Source organism: Toxorhynchites rutilus, chromosome 2, assembly GCF_029784135.1.
Source record: "Toxorhynchites rutilus septentrionalis strain SRP chromosome 2, ASM2978413v1, whole genome shotgun sequence".
Lineage (NCBI taxonomy): Eukaryota > Metazoa > Arthropoda > Insecta > Diptera > Culicidae > Toxorhynchites > Toxorhynchites rutilus.
Window position 1 is genome coordinate 39,639,584 of NC_073745.1, and position 16,712 is coordinate 39,656,295.

General features: G+C 41.1%; 1 protein-coding gene across 9 annotated transcripts in view; it reads left to right on the plus strand.

The window, feature by feature from the left end:
* Positions 1 to 201: 201 nt before the first annotated feature.
* LOC129771716 (zinc finger protein 501-like) overlaps positions 202 to 16,712 on the plus strand; it is a 60,222-nt gene continuing 43,711 nt past the window's right edge. Inside the window, exons 1-17 of one of the 9 annotated variants that reach the window (XM_055775672.1) lie at positions 225 to 435; positions 573 to 916; positions 2,077 to 2,160; positions 2,526 to 2,609; positions 2,669 to 2,752; positions 2,809 to 2,892; positions 2,976 to 3,059; positions 3,114 to 3,197; positions 4,531 to 4,614; positions 4,674 to 4,757; positions 4,817 to 4,900; positions 4,955 to 5,038; positions 5,095 to 5,178; positions 5,251 to 5,334; positions 5,389 to 5,472; positions 9,538 to 9,696; positions 14,363 to 14,491. In XM_055775672.1, the coding sequence (XP_055631647.1) occupies positions 413 to 435; positions 573 to 916; positions 2,077 to 2,160; positions 2,526 to 2,609; positions 2,669 to 2,752; positions 2,809 to 2,892; positions 2,976 to 3,059; positions 3,114 to 3,197; positions 4,531 to 4,614; positions 4,674 to 4,757; positions 4,817 to 4,900; positions 4,955 to 5,038; positions 5,095 to 5,178; positions 5,251 to 5,334; positions 5,389 to 5,472; positions 9,538 to 9,656 (1,578 nt within the window). In that variant the 5' untranslated portion in view covers positions 225 to 412 and the 3' untranslated portion in view covers positions 9,657 to 9,696; positions 14,363 to 14,491. Of the gene's footprint in view, positions 436 to 572; positions 917 to 2,076; positions 2,161 to 2,525; positions 2,610 to 2,668; positions 2,753 to 2,808; positions 2,893 to 2,975; positions 3,060 to 3,113; positions 3,198 to 4,530; positions 4,615 to 4,673; positions 4,758 to 4,816; positions 4,901 to 4,954; positions 5,039 to 5,094; positions 5,179 to 5,236; positions 5,335 to 5,388; positions 5,473 to 6,350; positions 9,697 to 14,362; positions 15,008 to 16,712 lie in introns of those variants that run through there. The other 8 variants (XM_055775670.1, XM_055775671.1, XM_055775674.1 and 5 more) reach the window with 8 other exon arrangements.

A 16,712-nucleotide genomic window follows, 5' to 3' on the forward strand; every position in this document is an offset into this window, starting at 1 on the left:
TCCATCTGTTTTGGACATGATTTCACAAATATTCACTGCACGCTATCACATTACCCTCATATTCAGCGGGAACTTGAAAAAAAATGTACGTTTTTAGTCGATAAATTACTTCTTGGAAATAGCATTTTCACATTGATGCGATGGGCAATCAAAGATAAACACAACGACTGACGTCACTATTTGAGAAATAGTTATGGCAGCGCATGCTATGCCGCTCCAAACTCTACCATCTTCATTACCTTTTTTCCAGAACATTGGTCTCAGTGAGCAGCTGTCAATGAAACAATTCCAAAGATTCAAATTTTACAAACGATAGCTTATTTTGTTTGTTTCTGAATAAAAGAAAAATTTTAGTAATAGTTAGTTTTTCCAGGCTATTACTGGATAGTTTGAACTTTTCTGGTGTAGTGTGATGACGCTCGTTAGTAAGAATCTGTAAGTTTATAGGGAAAATCATTAAGAGAAAGAATTATTGCAAGCCGCATTTGTTACTCGTATGCGTATCGTTATCGTTAGATTTTGGTCTAACTGTTGTGAATGACACTGAAGTTCGCTACATTTTATTTTAACAGTGACCAATGCAGCTTCTGCTCTGCTATATGCAATGAGGAATTTCGTCAATCGTTGGTCCCCTCGAATCTTCATGAACAGAAACTAAAAGCTATCCTGCAGAAATTGAGCAGTTTCGCTTCCCAGTTAAGCAGTTATCCTACGTGCGACAAATGCCACCAAGAGTTCATAACCGTCCACAACATTCCCGAGTGCTGTTTCCTAATTTTTCCCAGCACTGAACCGATTACCATCAAGATGGAGCCAGAGTTAATGATTGATGACCACAAGCCGTCGGATAATGATAACGTTTTTGAGACAGATCCTATTAAACAGGAAACCGTAACGAAAATCGAAGGACACAAAGGTGAGAATGTAATTTGTTTTCTGATACTGATACTTTACTGATAATCTATATAAGGAGGTCAACCATTAACCCTTTGCGGTCGCTTGTCTGCTCTGAGCCACCACAGCAAGGAATCATACTAAACACTTTATTCAACATTTTTGGCGTAGAACTACGTCCTTCATTAAGGGTGCCAAATCAGAAAACAGGTCACGTTTTTATGAAATGAAGTTAACGTTAATAACTATTTTTGCCGCGAACGGATTTTGGCGATTTACATTTCAAACGAATCGGAAATTCCCTATGATTTGTTTGATATGCTATGCATTACAATCCCATGGTGTTTAAACGGTTAAAATTCATGAAAACTATTTCCGTTTCCATTTTCCCATATATTTGTTCCGTCTATTTGTGTGCTCTCCCGAACAGAGCTGTCAATAACGAGCAACTTATGGACGAGCAACGAAGGGGAAACGGAAAAGAAGAACGAAGGGGAATATTTGCCTAGAGTATATACAGTGGATCTTGCTGAGGCAAGCTTTCATTCTTCGTGAGGACACCGACTGTACAACATCGTTTTTCAACATCGAGCTGGACAGTGAAGAGTGGAGGAGTAATACGAGGAAAAAGTAACGTTTTCCAATGGCCTTTTAAAAGGTTAGAGACGAATGAACTGAAGAAGTTTAAAGTACATGTGAGACTTTGATTTCGGATTGAGCTGTGGACGCGACCAAATTACTGACTCGCTGATGTCTTTAGCAATCATCAAGCTAGGCTATCTTCAGCTCACCAAGAATATAAATATTCTGGAATTTTGTCTGTGATTTGATTTTGCATGACGGTAGCAAAACTCTCTCCACAAAGGATGACAGCTAAGCTGATCAAGAAGCAATATTAACAAAAAGGGCTTCTATTGAAAAGAGCGCAAGACGGATATAAGTGTGTGCATATTTAATTGGGTATTAGTAAAGAGTCTCTGCTGAGGCAAATATTCAGCCTTCTTCCAAGCAGTAGACATTCTTTGTTTTCAGTCATCATAAAGGCTTTGTTGGTGCCTTTGACATTGCATCAATGCATTGAACTGAAACAAAAAAACAAAAATATTCAGTAAAATGATGTGTATGGCAGAACAACGTTTGCCGGGTCATCTAGTAATACTATAATGAGTCATTCTTCTGCAGGTGAACGTCCCTATCTTTGTCCACATTATTCGAAGGCGTTTATCAATAGTTCAAATCTCAAACTACACATTCGAACTCATACGGGTTGGTAAAACATAGTTTACTCTAATGAACCATTCAGCAGTCATTCATTTGTAGGTGAACGTCCCTATTATTGCGCACAGTGTTCGATAGCATTTACGAGGTCTTCAACGCTCAAGAAGCACATTCGCTTTCATAAGGGTTGGTAGTGTTCTACCAACCCTTATGAAAGCGAATGTGCTTCCTTGTTTTATGAAAATGAACCTTTCAGAAGGACCATTTCTTTGTAGGTGCACGTCCCTATTCTTGTTCACAGTGTTCAAAGGCGTTTATTACTCCTTCATCCCTCCAAAAGCACATTCGAGCTCTGTTAGTTAAATATGTTTTGCTGCAATGAATCACTCAGCAAAGATTCAATTTCCTTACAGGTGAAGGTATATTTTCTTGTTCACAGTGTCCAAAAGCTTTTACGAGCTCTGCGTCGCTCCAAAGCCACATTCGAACACATACTAGTTTGTTAAATATGTTTTACTGCAATTAATCACTCAGCACAGATACAGTTTTTTCGCAGGTGAACGTACCTATTCTTGTCCACAGTGTCCAAAAGCGTTTATGAGTTCTGCATCGCTCCAAACGCATATTCGGATTCATACGGGTTGGCAAAATATGTTTTACTACAATGAGTCATTTTGTCGAGTTATTCTGTTGCAGGTGAACGTCGCTATCCTTGTCCACATTGTTCGAAGGCGTTTCACAGTGGTTATAATCTTAAAGAACATATTCGAATTCATACAGGTAGGTAAAACATAGTTAAAATATAGTTAAAACATTATACTATAATGAATCAATCAAGAATCAAGCAAGTTATTCTTTTGCAGGTGAACGTCCTTTTCTTTGTCCACATTGTTCGAAGTCGTTTATCAATAGTTCAAATCTCAAAGAACACATTCGAATTCATACGGGTAGGTAAAAAATAGTTTACTATAATGAACCATTCAGCAGTCATTCCTTTGCAGGTGAACGGCCCTATTCTTGTGCACATTGTGCAAAAGCGTTCATCAATTATTCAGCCCTCCAAAAGCACAGTCGAACTCATACGGGTGGGTGAAAATGTTTTACTATAGTGAATAGAAAAGTTTTGCGTATAGAACTTTCGCAACGTAAAATGTCGTATTGAATAGAGTTAACAACCCGTGCACAAGCGTATTATGTTTTTGACGTAGGACTACGTCTAACCTTTCAATATAGGGGCCCATTTCAATATTTCGGTGTGAAAAAGTGTTCAGTTTTTGAACGCTAATACCTCCTCAATTAATGAATGGATTTTGGTTCCAAATACACACATTGATAGGAAATATCCTCAGCAATTGTTTATATGCTACACATTACGGGTTTTCAGCTCATATAACGTTCAAATTGATGAAAAATTGGAACAAAGAATTCCCTACTTTCCCATACATTTTGTCTGAGATTCCGCAGCATACAGCTATTCATTACAAACAACCACGAGTACGGGCGAAACGTATAGACAAGGTGAAGGAGGGAGACAAAAAAGAGATTATAAATAAATATAGGCAGTCGCTACAACGTTAACTATATGGCTATATAAAGTGAGCGATGGTGGGGCTTGGCCACATTCTATCATCGGACGCCAAACAGGATGGACGATATCTTGAAATTGATTTTCAGCAAAAGAGATATCGCTGCATTTGCCGGGGATTATGCGGTGCGATACCGCAAGAGTGAGAGACAGGAATATCAATGCTATGTGGAGCAGGAGGGCCTATCGAAGTGTGTTAAAAGCGGTGGAAGCGTCGCGCCGGGTGAATGAGTGGCTAATAGCGCTCGATTTGATAGAATGCTGGAGTTTTTAAACGGTTTTATTTAGCTGTGACATATTTGTATGTTTGTATGTAACATGTTTGTCTATGGCGCTGAACCATACTAATTGAAATTTAACCCCTTTTCTGTTGAGCGGTTGATCTAAAATTTGGAACACACCTTTATCTCCGCAGTCATTATAAAACACACTTATAAAAACGGAAATTGAAACCATAAAAGATAGTGTTGAGGCCGTAGAGTAGAATTCCTAACTCCATAGCAATAAGGCAACAATTAATAGCATAACCCTAAAGCTACAGCCATGTACTATCAAAATAGCGTGAGAGAGAGAGAGGAGAAAGAGAGAGTGGAGAGAGAGAGGAGAAAGAGAGAGTGGAGAGAGAGAGGAGAAAGAGAGAGTGGAGAGAGAGAGGAGAAAGAGAGAGTGGAGAGAGAGAGGAGAAAGAGAGAGAGGAGAAAGAGAGAGAGAGAGAGAGAGAGAGAGAGAGAGAGAGAGAGAGGGAGAGAGAGAAGAGAGAGAGATTAATACCGTGATCACTCGAACGAATGTTTTATTAAAATGAACTTTTCATAACGACTATTTCTTTGTAGGTGACCTTCCCTATTCTTGTCCACAGTGTTCAAAGGCGTTTATCACTCCTTCATCCCTCCAAAAGCACATTCGAGCTCATACTGGTTAGTTAAATATGTTTTACTGCAATGAATCACTCAGCAAAGATTCAGTTTCCTTACAGGTAAATGTCTATTTTCTTGTTCACAGTGTCCAAAAGCTTTTACGAGTTCTGTGTCGCTCCAAAGCCACATTCGTACACATACTGGTTTGTTAAATATGTTTTACTGCAATGAACCACTCAGCACAGATACTGTTTTTTCGCAGGTGAACGTCCCTATTCTTGTCCACAGTGTCCAAAAGCGTATGTAAGTTCTGCATCGCTCCATAAGCATATTCGAACTCACACTGGTTGGTAAAATATGTTTTACTACAATGAACCATTTCGCAGTCATTCCTTTGCAGGTGAACGTCCCTATTCTTGCCCACAGTGTCCAAAAGCGTTTATGAGTTCTGCATCGCTCCAAACGCATATTCGGATTCATACGGGTTGGTAAAATATGTTTTACTACAATGAGTCATTTTGCCGAGTTATTCTGTTGCAGGTGAACGTCGCTATCCTTGTCCACATTGTTCGAAGGCGTTTCACAGTGGTTATAATCTTAAAGAACATATTCGAGTTCATACAGGTAGGTAAAACATAGTTAAAACATAATACTATGATGCATCAATCAAGAATCATGCAAGTTATTCTTTTGCAGGTGAACGTCCTTTTCTTTGTCCACATTGTTCGAAGTCGTTTATCAATAGTTCAAATCTCAAAGAACACATTCGAATTCATACGGGTAGGTAAAAAATAGTTTACTATAATGAACCATTAAGCAGTAATTCTTTTGCAGGTGAGCGTCCCTATTCTTGTGCACAGTGTGCAAAAGCGTTCATCAATTGTTCAGCCCTCCAAAAGCACAGTCGAACTCATACGGGTCGGTGAAAATGTTTTACTATAGTGAATAGAAAAGTTTTGCGTATAGAACTTTCGCAACGTAAAATGTCGTATTGAATAGAGTTAACAATCCGTGCACAAGCGTATCATGTTTTTTTAAATACAAAACACAGTATACTTTCAAGATGACCGCAGAGTGGTTTTGACATATTGGTCTCGAGATGAAGGATAGAAGGTGGAAAGGCGCGTTTTGGTTGTGTCAAACTTTGATTGTACTAATAGCCAGGAAGATGGGAAGTTCACGTTCACGTGGAAGTTAAGTGCACCCGTGGCCGAGTGGTTAGCGTCTCACATTATCATGCCGGGAGTTCGGGTTCGATTCCCGTTCTGACCGGGGGATTTTTCGTCAGAGAAATTTCCTTCGACTTGCACTGTGATCACGCGTGTTCTAGAGCTTGCCCCTCGGATTACATTCAAGGCAGTGTTATTTGGCTTAAAAAATCTCAACTAAATATTAATAAATGACGCTAGTTAATGCATACGTTGAGACGGCAAAAGTTGCACAGGGAACGTTAACGCCATCCAAGAAGAAGATAGGAAGTTCATATACCAGGCATACCAGTCAACTACTTAAACGAAATATTTTGTAACTCAGAGATTGTTCATTTACGTTTTTGGTCGAACCAGAATTTACTCAAGAAAGATTGTTCTTCAAGAGAATCCTTTCATTACTATGTGATAATAGATTCTTGCTTCACACCGCTGAGGGTGCTAATTAGCCAAATATTTGTCACTTTTTGACAGATAAAATTTCAACGTGTACTGATAAAATGTGTACGGATCCGGGCGTAGGCCATTTGCGTCGACGATGTGCCCCAGATATTTCATTTCCCACTGATAGAAATGACACTTTTCCAGCTTCAGATGGAACCCATATTCTTGGAGGCAACAGGGTGCACAACGTCTGATAGTGTTGCTCCTCGTTTTTGCTGAAGATGATTAAGTTTTTGCTGAAGATGTTGAAGTCATCCAGGAACACCTCAACACCGGAAATCCAAGCATGGTGTGCATTAGCTGTTGGAAAGCACCGAGTGCTGACTTTACACCAGGAGCCAGCCTGTTGAAGTTGAATAGGCTCCGGTGGGTGTTGATGGTGAGGAGTCGCTTCGATGCATCGTCGACTTCAACCTGTAGGTAAGCGTCCGACAGATCGATTATGCTAAACGCTTTGCTTCCAGCCAACTTCGAGAAGATGTCGTCCGGTGTGGGAAGCAGAAAATTGTGCGCCTCCAGCATCGAGTTCAGCCCAGTTGAGTAGTTGGCACAAATTCGAACCTTTCCACCCGGCTTCCGAACTGCCACGATAGGAGCTGCCTAGTCGGAGTAATCTACTGGTGAGATAATGTCCAACTGCTGCAGACGATTGAGCTCGGTTTCGACCAAGGGCGTTGTATGGAACTGGGCGTTTGGATCGAAAAATCGGTCTGGCATCTGGCTTCAGGTGAAGACTGATTTGAGTTTTCTGGCAATGCCCAAGAGTGTCCTGAAAAACTTCGGGAAACCGCATGAGGAGATGCTTTCCAGAAAAAGAATTTAAATTGGATTGATTCACTTGATTAATGAACGATGACAATGGTTTCGTCCACATCTCGAAGAGGTCCATCCATTCCGAGCCGAACAGGTTGAGTCCCTTGACTGACGTTACTCGGCATAGTCCAGGCTTGATGACGTCGTTGACTCCTACGAGACAGGTGAATTCCCCCAGCAGCGGCAGAGGATCTTTGGTTGCAGAAAGTGCTTCACAGGACGATGGCTTGAGTACAGGTGATCCAACCTTCCTCCAGGTCTCTTCACTGATGATGGTGATTGGTGATCCACTGTCGAGTTGCAGTGTGGCTTGACGTCCGTTCATCATTGTCGTGACGACACGGGTGAGATTACCGGTGTGGTTTACAGTGTGAACGATGTTGGCTTGGTACTTGGTCTTCTTCTTCTGGTTCTTCTTACCCTTTTGGTTGGAATTATCCCCAGCAGGCGCGTTTGAAGTCTTGGTGAAGCATCCGCAGTACCCTTCCTTGTGGCAAGATTTGCACAGATGGCTGCTGTATGTGCAATCCTTCACGAAGTGCATCTGGCCGCATTGCCATCACGGCGTCTTTGGAGATTTGGCTTCCGGTTTAAACGAGGGCTTGGGAGCTTTGATGGTCTCTTCTTCTCACCGATGGCGTATACTGCTGCTTTCGAGCTGGCTAGATGCTCAATCAAGCTGGCGTCTGCTTTCAGAACTGAACTGGTCGATTGTTAGGTTCGCAAAATCGAAATCTTCACACGCTCGGTTTACCTTTCCGCCGTAGGTTATGATGTCGTCTCCTTCGCTTTACGCTAGTTGGAGACACTGGAACCGGCGTCGGCGTTTCCACGGTGTCCTTGAACGTAACATCCTTAGGGAGCCTTGGAAGGATGTAATTCAAATACCGACTGTGGGAAGCGGTGTCCAATTTTCGCAGCAACAGCCGAACCTTGGCTGCATCATCCAAATGCTGCGCGTCGCTCTCGAAAAGGTCGGTATAGCGTGCGAACCATTTCTTGAATGTGACGCCATTTTCTGGGTTGAAAGAAAACTCGCTGATGTTGGAAGAAAGGGCTTCCAACGTGTGTTCCGGATTTGGCTGCCTGGGAACTGCAAACCGCTGCAAGAGTTGGGTGATTTGCAAAATCGCCGTTTGCATGTCCTGGATCGCTTCTCCGGGTGGTTCTCCTCCTCCGTGAAAAGATCAGCGCAACACAAAACGAACACGAGGAGAATGCGAACCGAGGGCTTCGGACAAGCGATAGAAAAACGCGTTTATACTGGTTGGTAATTAAACTTGAAGTGAATTTTATTGTCAAGGAACGGAAGAATAGAAACGCACATTTATCAGTGCTGCCAGAAGGGCTGCGTACATGGTGTAGTCGGTTGCATATAATTACACTGTTAACACCCCCCTTCAAGCCAACACACCTAATAATCCACGTAACTTTTCAAACTGCACTCTAGTAAGACCCTTGGTCATAATGTCTGCAATTTGATCTTCTGATGCTACGTATTTCAATCGAATTTTTCCTCTCTGCACTTCATCCTGCACGAAACGGTAACGTACATCGAGATGCTTCAGACGTTTGGTCATCTTATCGTCTTCAGCTACGGTGATACAAGCTTGGTTATCTTCGTGAATAACGATTGGTCCACCATTGTCTCTCTCAAAATCCTTCAGCAACATCCTTAACCAGATGGCTTCCTTTACCGCACCGCTCAATGAAATAAATTCCGCTTCATCCGACGAAAGGCTACCGTCTTCTGCTTTTGTGCTGTCCATTATATGGTCGAGTTGTAGACTTTAAACACGTATCCAGAATGGGATTTCCGGTCTCCTATGTCTCCAGCCCAATCAGAATCTGCATATCCTTCTACCATTGCACTGCTTTTGCAACGTTTGAAGACTAGTTTTAAATCGAGGGTACCTTTTATATACTGCAGTATGCGCTTTGCATGGTTCCAATGCTCGTCGCTAGCACAACTTTGAAAAGCGCTATAGTAATTAACAGCTGCACATATGTCAGGACGTGAAGTAACTGCTACGTAAATCAGACAGCTGATAAGCTCACGGTAAGGCTTGGTAGTGTGCTTAGTCGGATCAGTACATTTACCCAGTTTCAGATTAGCTTCCAATGGAGTCTGTTTTGGTTTGCAATAAGTCATACTAAATCGCTCTAAAAGTTTCTCCAGATACCGCTTCTGACTGATCTCCATGATGTCTTCATCCTGTCGTCGCACGATTGTCAATCCCAGAAATGTACGCACTTCGTTCATATCAGTCATTTCGAATTCAGCCTTCAACTTTTCCTTCAATTTGTTGATTACGTTTAGTGAGTGACAAGCGATTAATATGTCATCCACATAAATAATTAGGAACAACAACTTTCCAGCGATTATTGCAATGTAAAAACAATTGTCAATTTCACTGCGCCGAAATCCAAGCGTCGAAACAAATTCATGGAATCTAGAATTCCAGGCTCGTGAAGCCTGTTTAAGTCCTTACAATGATTTCTGTAACCTCGCTACTAGGTCACCAGAATCGAATTCCTTCGGTAAGCGCATATATATTTCATGATCCTAGTGCCCGTTCAAGAAAGCAGTTTTTACATCAAGTTGATGAAAATGCATTCGCTCCCGATTTGCAATAGCCAGTAAAACCCGTAATGTTGTCAATCCAGCCACTGGAGGGTAAGTATTTTCATAGTCAAATCCTTTACGTTGAGAAAAACCTCTTGCAACTAATCGCGCTTCATACCGATCGATTCCATCTGCATCATTATGCTTGATCTTGAAGATCCATTTACTATCGATTAAGTTCTTACCTGGAGGTAACGAAGTCAGAGTCCAAGTCTTATTCTTGGTGAGTGATGCCATCTCATCTGCAATAGCTTTTTGCCATCCCGGCCAATCACTCCGCTTGCGAAGCTCTTCCACGGAACTTGGAATATCTTCAATAAAGTTCTCGGCACATAGCGCGTTTTCAGCCAACTCATAATAATCAAACCACGCCGGCTGTCGCCGTACTCGACCGCTTCTTTTTCTTTCTTCTGATTGTTGAATCTCTAGACCTGTATCCGAATCATCGTCCGAACCAGCCACCGCCACTGGATTCACTGTGTTACGGTTCATTTCATCATCACATACTAGTTCGACAACTTTCGGAATATTGCCCTTCATTTCCGATTTAATGTTATGGTATAGAGAGTTCTCATCAAACACTATATCTCTTCCAATCACAATTTTTCTCTTCTCGGCATCCCAAAGCCGATACCCGTTCACAGTGTATCCTACGTAAAACAACTTTTTACATTTCGGATCCAATTTTGCTCTTCGCTCTTTCGGAATGTGGAGATACGCTGTGCTTCCGAAAATCCGCAGCTTCGATACATCGGGCTTACGACCATTCTAAACCTCGAACGGAGTTTTGTTTCCATCCACTGCTGATGTTGGGCACCGGTTTGTAATATACGTGGCGGTGTAAGTTGCTTCACCCCACATTTCTTTTCCAAATCCGCTCCGCCAAGAGCGCCCTAGCTTGTTCCATCAGCGTACGGTTTAGGCGCTCCGCCACATCGTTCTACTGCGGCGCGTACGAAACTGTCAACTGCATCTCAATTCCTTTCTTCCGGCAAAACTCACGCATCTCATTGTTCGCATATTCACCACCGTTGTCCGTACGAAGCTTTGCGATTCGTGTACCAAAATGAGACGTAACTAGTGCTTCATATTCACGAAAACGATCAATCACTTCGTTTTTCGTTGCCATTAAATAGACCACGGAAAAATGCGAAAAATCATCGATGAACGATACAAAAAATCGTTTCCCGTTCCACGTACAAGGCGTAATCGGTCCACAAACGTCACTGTGAACTAATTCTAACACCCGCGACGAACGCCGTTCGCTTACTGCACTGAACGGAAGCCTCTCGATTTTTCCCGACAAAAACGGTTCGCACACTACTGAATCAGCTTCGAAATTTTTTAACGTCAATCCATTCACCATGTCAAAACGCACTAATTCGCGTAAACTATTACACCCAACGTGACCGTACCGACCGTTGATGCCACAATATAGCATTTCGCGACACTTTTCCCGTTACTAAAGCTGACCCCATTTCACTTCGCTTACAAAAGATGTTTAACTCATACAGCTTGCCTCTTAGTTGTCCAACAGCCACCACAGCGTCGTTTCTTACAATTTCAGCCTTTTCGCCATCAAAACAAACTCGCAGTCCCGACTTCGCGATTCTCTTCACCCAAAATAAGTTACAACTCAATTGGGGCAAATACAAAACATTCTTTGCTTCACACTTTTTCACCGTTTCACCAACAACAGAATACATCGTAACGTCACCGCAATACTTGGCCGCTACCTTTTGCCCATTTGCAACAACAATTTCAATCGGCGGATCGAGCTTTCGCATCGATGAAAAATACCTTGAGTCACATAACATGTATTCGGTCGCGCCAGAGTCGAGGAACCAACCAATACGAACAAATTCATCGTCTTCGGCTGTCAGAAACGCAATCTCGGATTTCTCCTCAGCACCCACGTTCGCTTTCTGGTGTTCCCTTCTCTCTCTCTTTCGGGTTGTTTTGGCAATTCGCTCTCGATTGTACGCTCTCACTGTTGAGCTCAAGACACTCGGCCTTTCGGTGACCCACATTACCGCATTGAAAGCACTTCAATTTCTTCTTCTTATGTTTGCTTGCCATCGCCACGCCATTTTCTCCACCACATGACTCATCTACTGCATCAACATTTTGACGTAGGACTACGTCTTTCATTTCTATACCGGGGTGTAAAATCAAAGTTTCGAAAACGAAAGCGTTACGCCGGAGACCGAGATTTTGAGTGTTAATAGCTCTTAAACAACTGAACGAAATGGTATGATAAACACTTCATTCGAAAGATAAAATGTCTACGCGTTCTATACTTGTTACTTTCTGATCCAAAAACTTGTTTCAATAGTCTTAAATTTGCTTTCAAAACAGGCTATTGAAATCACCAATCGGTATATAAGCGAGCGCCGCTCGGAAATCCACTCAGTTCTAATTGAACAGCGATTGGAGCATGTTGTCGCTGTTGTGGTGAAGCTCTTCATTTATCATAAGCGCGGATGAACGGTGTCACCAAGAGCCTGTTTGTGCACCTTAGGCCAGAAGAGAATCCATCAGGAGGAAAGTGATGCCACAAACGGTTCCCCGGGAAGATCTCGAAGCAGCCGCTACACACACACACACACACACATACACGCGCGGAATTCTTTCCGTTTGGATGCCATTCAGCATCGAGAAAGATCCGGAAAATAATCTGCCAGTTCCTCTAGGAATTTAAAAATACATTCATGTAAAACAGTTTATTTGAATGTTTTCTATCCATGTAACACTGTGACCAAATATGTTTCAATCAAGTGTTATTAACAGGTGGTTATCGAGTTAGCATAAACCACTGATGGGCTTCCAGTATCGAGGAAAATGTGGAAATATCTAATCGTTACTGAAAATAATCTGCCAGTTCCTCTGGGAATTTAAAATTACATTCATGTGAAAGAGTTTATTTTAATGTTTTCTATCCATGTAACACTGTGACCAAATACATTTGGTTTTATGATTTTTCAATCAAGCGCAATTAACAGAATAGCTTCTGAAGATTATTCTTCCCCATCAGTAGGATATTTCCGTATCCAATATTGTATGCGCCCGCAATCGATTATTGCTCAGTCGCCGAAAGTTCCGAGCTCAGAGAGTTCATTCCCCTCTAATTCCAGTATCGAGGAAAATGTGGAAATATCTAATCGTTACTGAATATAATCTGCCAGTTCCTCTGGGAATTTAAAAATACATTCATGTGAAAGAGTTTATTTTAATGTTTTCTATCCATGTAACACTGTGCCCAAATACATTTGGTTTTGTGATTTTTCAATCAATCGCAATTAACAGGATAGCTTCTGAAGATTATTCTTCCCCATTAGTAGGATATTTCGGTATCCAATATTGGATGCATAAAACCTTGTGCCTACAACGTAACGCTCTCGTTTTCGAAGTTCTCCAAATATTCATTCATTCAGAATGAATTCAGATTCAACTTCAAACAAATGATCTCTAAATCAACGATAGTCCTACGTCACCCTTGCGGTTATACCATAGATATAACCCACTTCCTGTTTTTCCGCTTCATATAAACATCCAACAGACGCTTCTTCGCGAAGTCCATTGTGATGTCTCCCGGGAGCGTTTCGATTGCTGTCACGACGGAATCGAACGACGGTGGCAGCGTTACCAACAAATGACACACTGTGGCGACACCACATCTTTCATAGACGTTTCTTAACTTGTCCCAAATCAGTTTCGGCGTAGGGCAATCTTTAATTAATTCCAACTGATTGTCACTGATTGCCTGCACAATTAATGACTTGCATTTCTTCTCTTTCAGTTTCTACTCGGATATTTTGACGTAGGACTACGTCTTTCATTTCTATACCGGGGTGTAAAATCAAAGTTTCGAAAACGAAAGCGTTACGCCGAAGACCGAGATTTTGAGTGTTAATAGCTCCTAAACAACTGAACGAAATGGTATGATAAACACTTCATTCGAAAGATAAAATGTCTACGCGTTCTATACTTGTTACTTTCTGATCCAAAAACTTGTTTCAATAGTCTTAAATTTGCTTTCAAAATAGGCTATTGAAATCACCAATCGGTATATAAGCGAGCGCCGCTCGGAAATCCACTCAGTTCTAATTGAACAGCAATTGGAGCATGTTGTCGCTGTTGTGGTGAAGCTCTTCATTTATCATGAAAGCGCGGATGAACGGTGTCACCAAGAGCCTGTTTGTGCACCTTAGGCCAGAAGGGAATCCATCAGAAGGAGAGTGATGCTACAAACGGTTCCCCGGGAAGATCTCGAAGCAGCCGCTACACACACACATACACGCACGGAATTCTTTCCGTTTGGATCGAGAAAGATCCAGAAAATAATCTGCCAGTTCCTCTTGGAATTTAAAAATACATTGATGTGAAAGAGTTTATTTGAATGTTTTCTATCCATGTAACACTGTGACCAAATACATTAGGTTTTGTGATTTTTCAATCAATCGCAATCAACAGGATAGCTTCTGAAGATTATTCTTCCCCATCAGTAGGATATTTCCGTATCCAATATTGGATACATAAAACCTTGTGCCTCCAACGTAACGCTCTCGTTTTCGAAGTTCTCCAAATATTCATTCATTCAGAATGAATTCAGATTCAACTTCATACAAATGATCTCTAAATCAACGATAGTCCTACGTCACCCTTGCGGTTATACCATAGATTTAACCCACTTCCTGTTTTTTCTTCTCTTTTTCAGCACGCACTAACGCGGAGTCGTCTACGGTTAAACGATATTCATCGATTTCCATCACTTCCCGCTGGAGACACTCGAGCAAATCATGCATGTCCAAAACAGTCTCCAAGCGGAATTTCCAGTTGTGGAAACCACTTCCGTCGAACGCAACAATTTTCATTTTGTCCTCCATCGCTGGGCCCATAACCTGAAAAGACCAGCGCAACACAAAACGAACACGAGGAGAATGATTAACCGAGGGCTTCGGACAAGCGATAGAAAAACGCGTTTATACTGGTTGGTAGTTAAACTTGAAGTGAATTTTATTGTCAAGGAACGGAAGAATAGAAACGCACATTTATCAGTGCTGCCAGAAGGGCTGCGTTCATGGTGTAGTCGGTTGCATATAATTACACTGTTAACACTCCGCTTGCCATTTTAGATGATGTAAGCTTCTATTGACTCCGATTTTCACTTTGTCCTCGTCGCCAAAATTTGTTGCGATTGAAAAGAACACGTGTTAAGTAAAAGCGTCTATCTTTATTTCGTGCTCAGCTCAAACTAACTGAAGTGAAAAATCACGTTGCTAATAGTAACCATACTAGTTCATGCCTACTACATTAAAAACAACTAGGGATGCTAATAATATGCAATAAATTTCAAAATGAATGTATTGTTTTCGCATGGATAAAGCTTTTGATATCAAGTCCAGACAATAACTTGAAGTATCGTGCGTTTCTCTTCGAAAACGCTCACTGCCCAAAATGAGTTGAAATACACAAAAATCTTCAACGCTAAGAATATATTGGACATAATTCGAAGGTTCGAAAAGGATACTAAAAAGACAACATTTTCTAATGAATTCAATGTGCCGCACAATGCGAATTAATTCATCCAAAATTTGGACTAGAGTCGTGAAAAGGGTAAGAATATTGGCTTCAATAATGTTCAATTGGTATATTTTATCTGGCGATGAGATAAATAAAATCGAATTATTTATTAAATCAGTGCCTGATGGAGAATTCAACAATGAAACTATAAGCTCACCCTCTCAAAACCAGCAAGCAGATGCTCTCTAGATTATCTATTCTGGTTTATTGGTCCGCGATGCCGGAGCAGAATAATTTTGAAAAGTAGCAGAACCGAAAGTTTTGAAGAAAGCCGGATAACTTTCCATCATTTTCCGACTAATTGTTGATCTTTTGAGGATACTGTTTTAACCGATAAGCAGCAAAGAAGACGTCTTCGTACTGGAGGTAAGTGTGTTTTATATAAATTGTGATGAGATAAACTAATCGAAGATGTTTCCAGCTATCCCATACATTCGCTCCTTGGATCTTCCAAAACGTTCCGCTACCATTTATAGCATATCTAACATTACTAAGGAATCTGGCGAAGCTGCTACCGCAAACCATTCCGATGTTCCCTGTTGCCAATTTTCGCATGAATTTTCGAACGATGGTTTAATAAAAGAGAAAAAAAACAGCAGTGAGACTTAATCTTTCATCATATTACCAATTTGCGGGAACGACACTGCTTCGACATAACCTCTCCTCACATTTGTGCATCTGTTTTTGCATTATTCTTATTATACAGGAGCAATAATTTTACTGTTTTAAATTTTAAAATGATTAAGTAGATTGCTATTTCATCATTTCGAAACATATTTGAGACAGTTCTTGTAGTAAAATTTTAAAAAATTAAAAAATGTTCGAATTTATATGGATTCGATCGATGGGTTATTACTATTTTTTGCTTTTTTTCTTTGTCTACTACCACTTGAAAAAAGTAGGGAGGAGATTAAAATGATTAAATGATTAGACATGAGGCGGAAAATCACGCGAATCAAGTTCCGACCTACATTCAATCCTTTGAACCATGCGTTGGAACCTTGAACCTTGGGAATGATTGTATAAAACCAGTGACCCATATTAACTTCACTTCAGTTGTGTTGCCAATTGGAGAGTACGTAACTACGAGGAGAACAAAAAAAATCATGGTAGGTTATTTGTCGCTCAAAAATGGCGCCTTCCAAGGCCCCGAGCTTAGCTAACGAGTCCGCTTTTTCGTAACCTGGAATGAAGTAATGGACTGGGACCCAGGCTAATGTAATCCTATAAAATTTTTCCACTAGTCTACTCAAGAGCTCTTTTATTCTCATAAGAAAATAACATGAGGCTCTTATAGGTTTTGTCGAACGGATGCTTCTATTCAGCTGAGGCTATCTGAATAGATAAAACAGTGATCAATCGACAAGGATTCAATTTTCTCCAAAGTGTGATAGACTGCAGCCTTTTTCGCAACGTAGACCGAGCATGGATTTATCTATCTATAATAGACACTGAAGTTTTCATTAAATATGCCAAAACCAGTG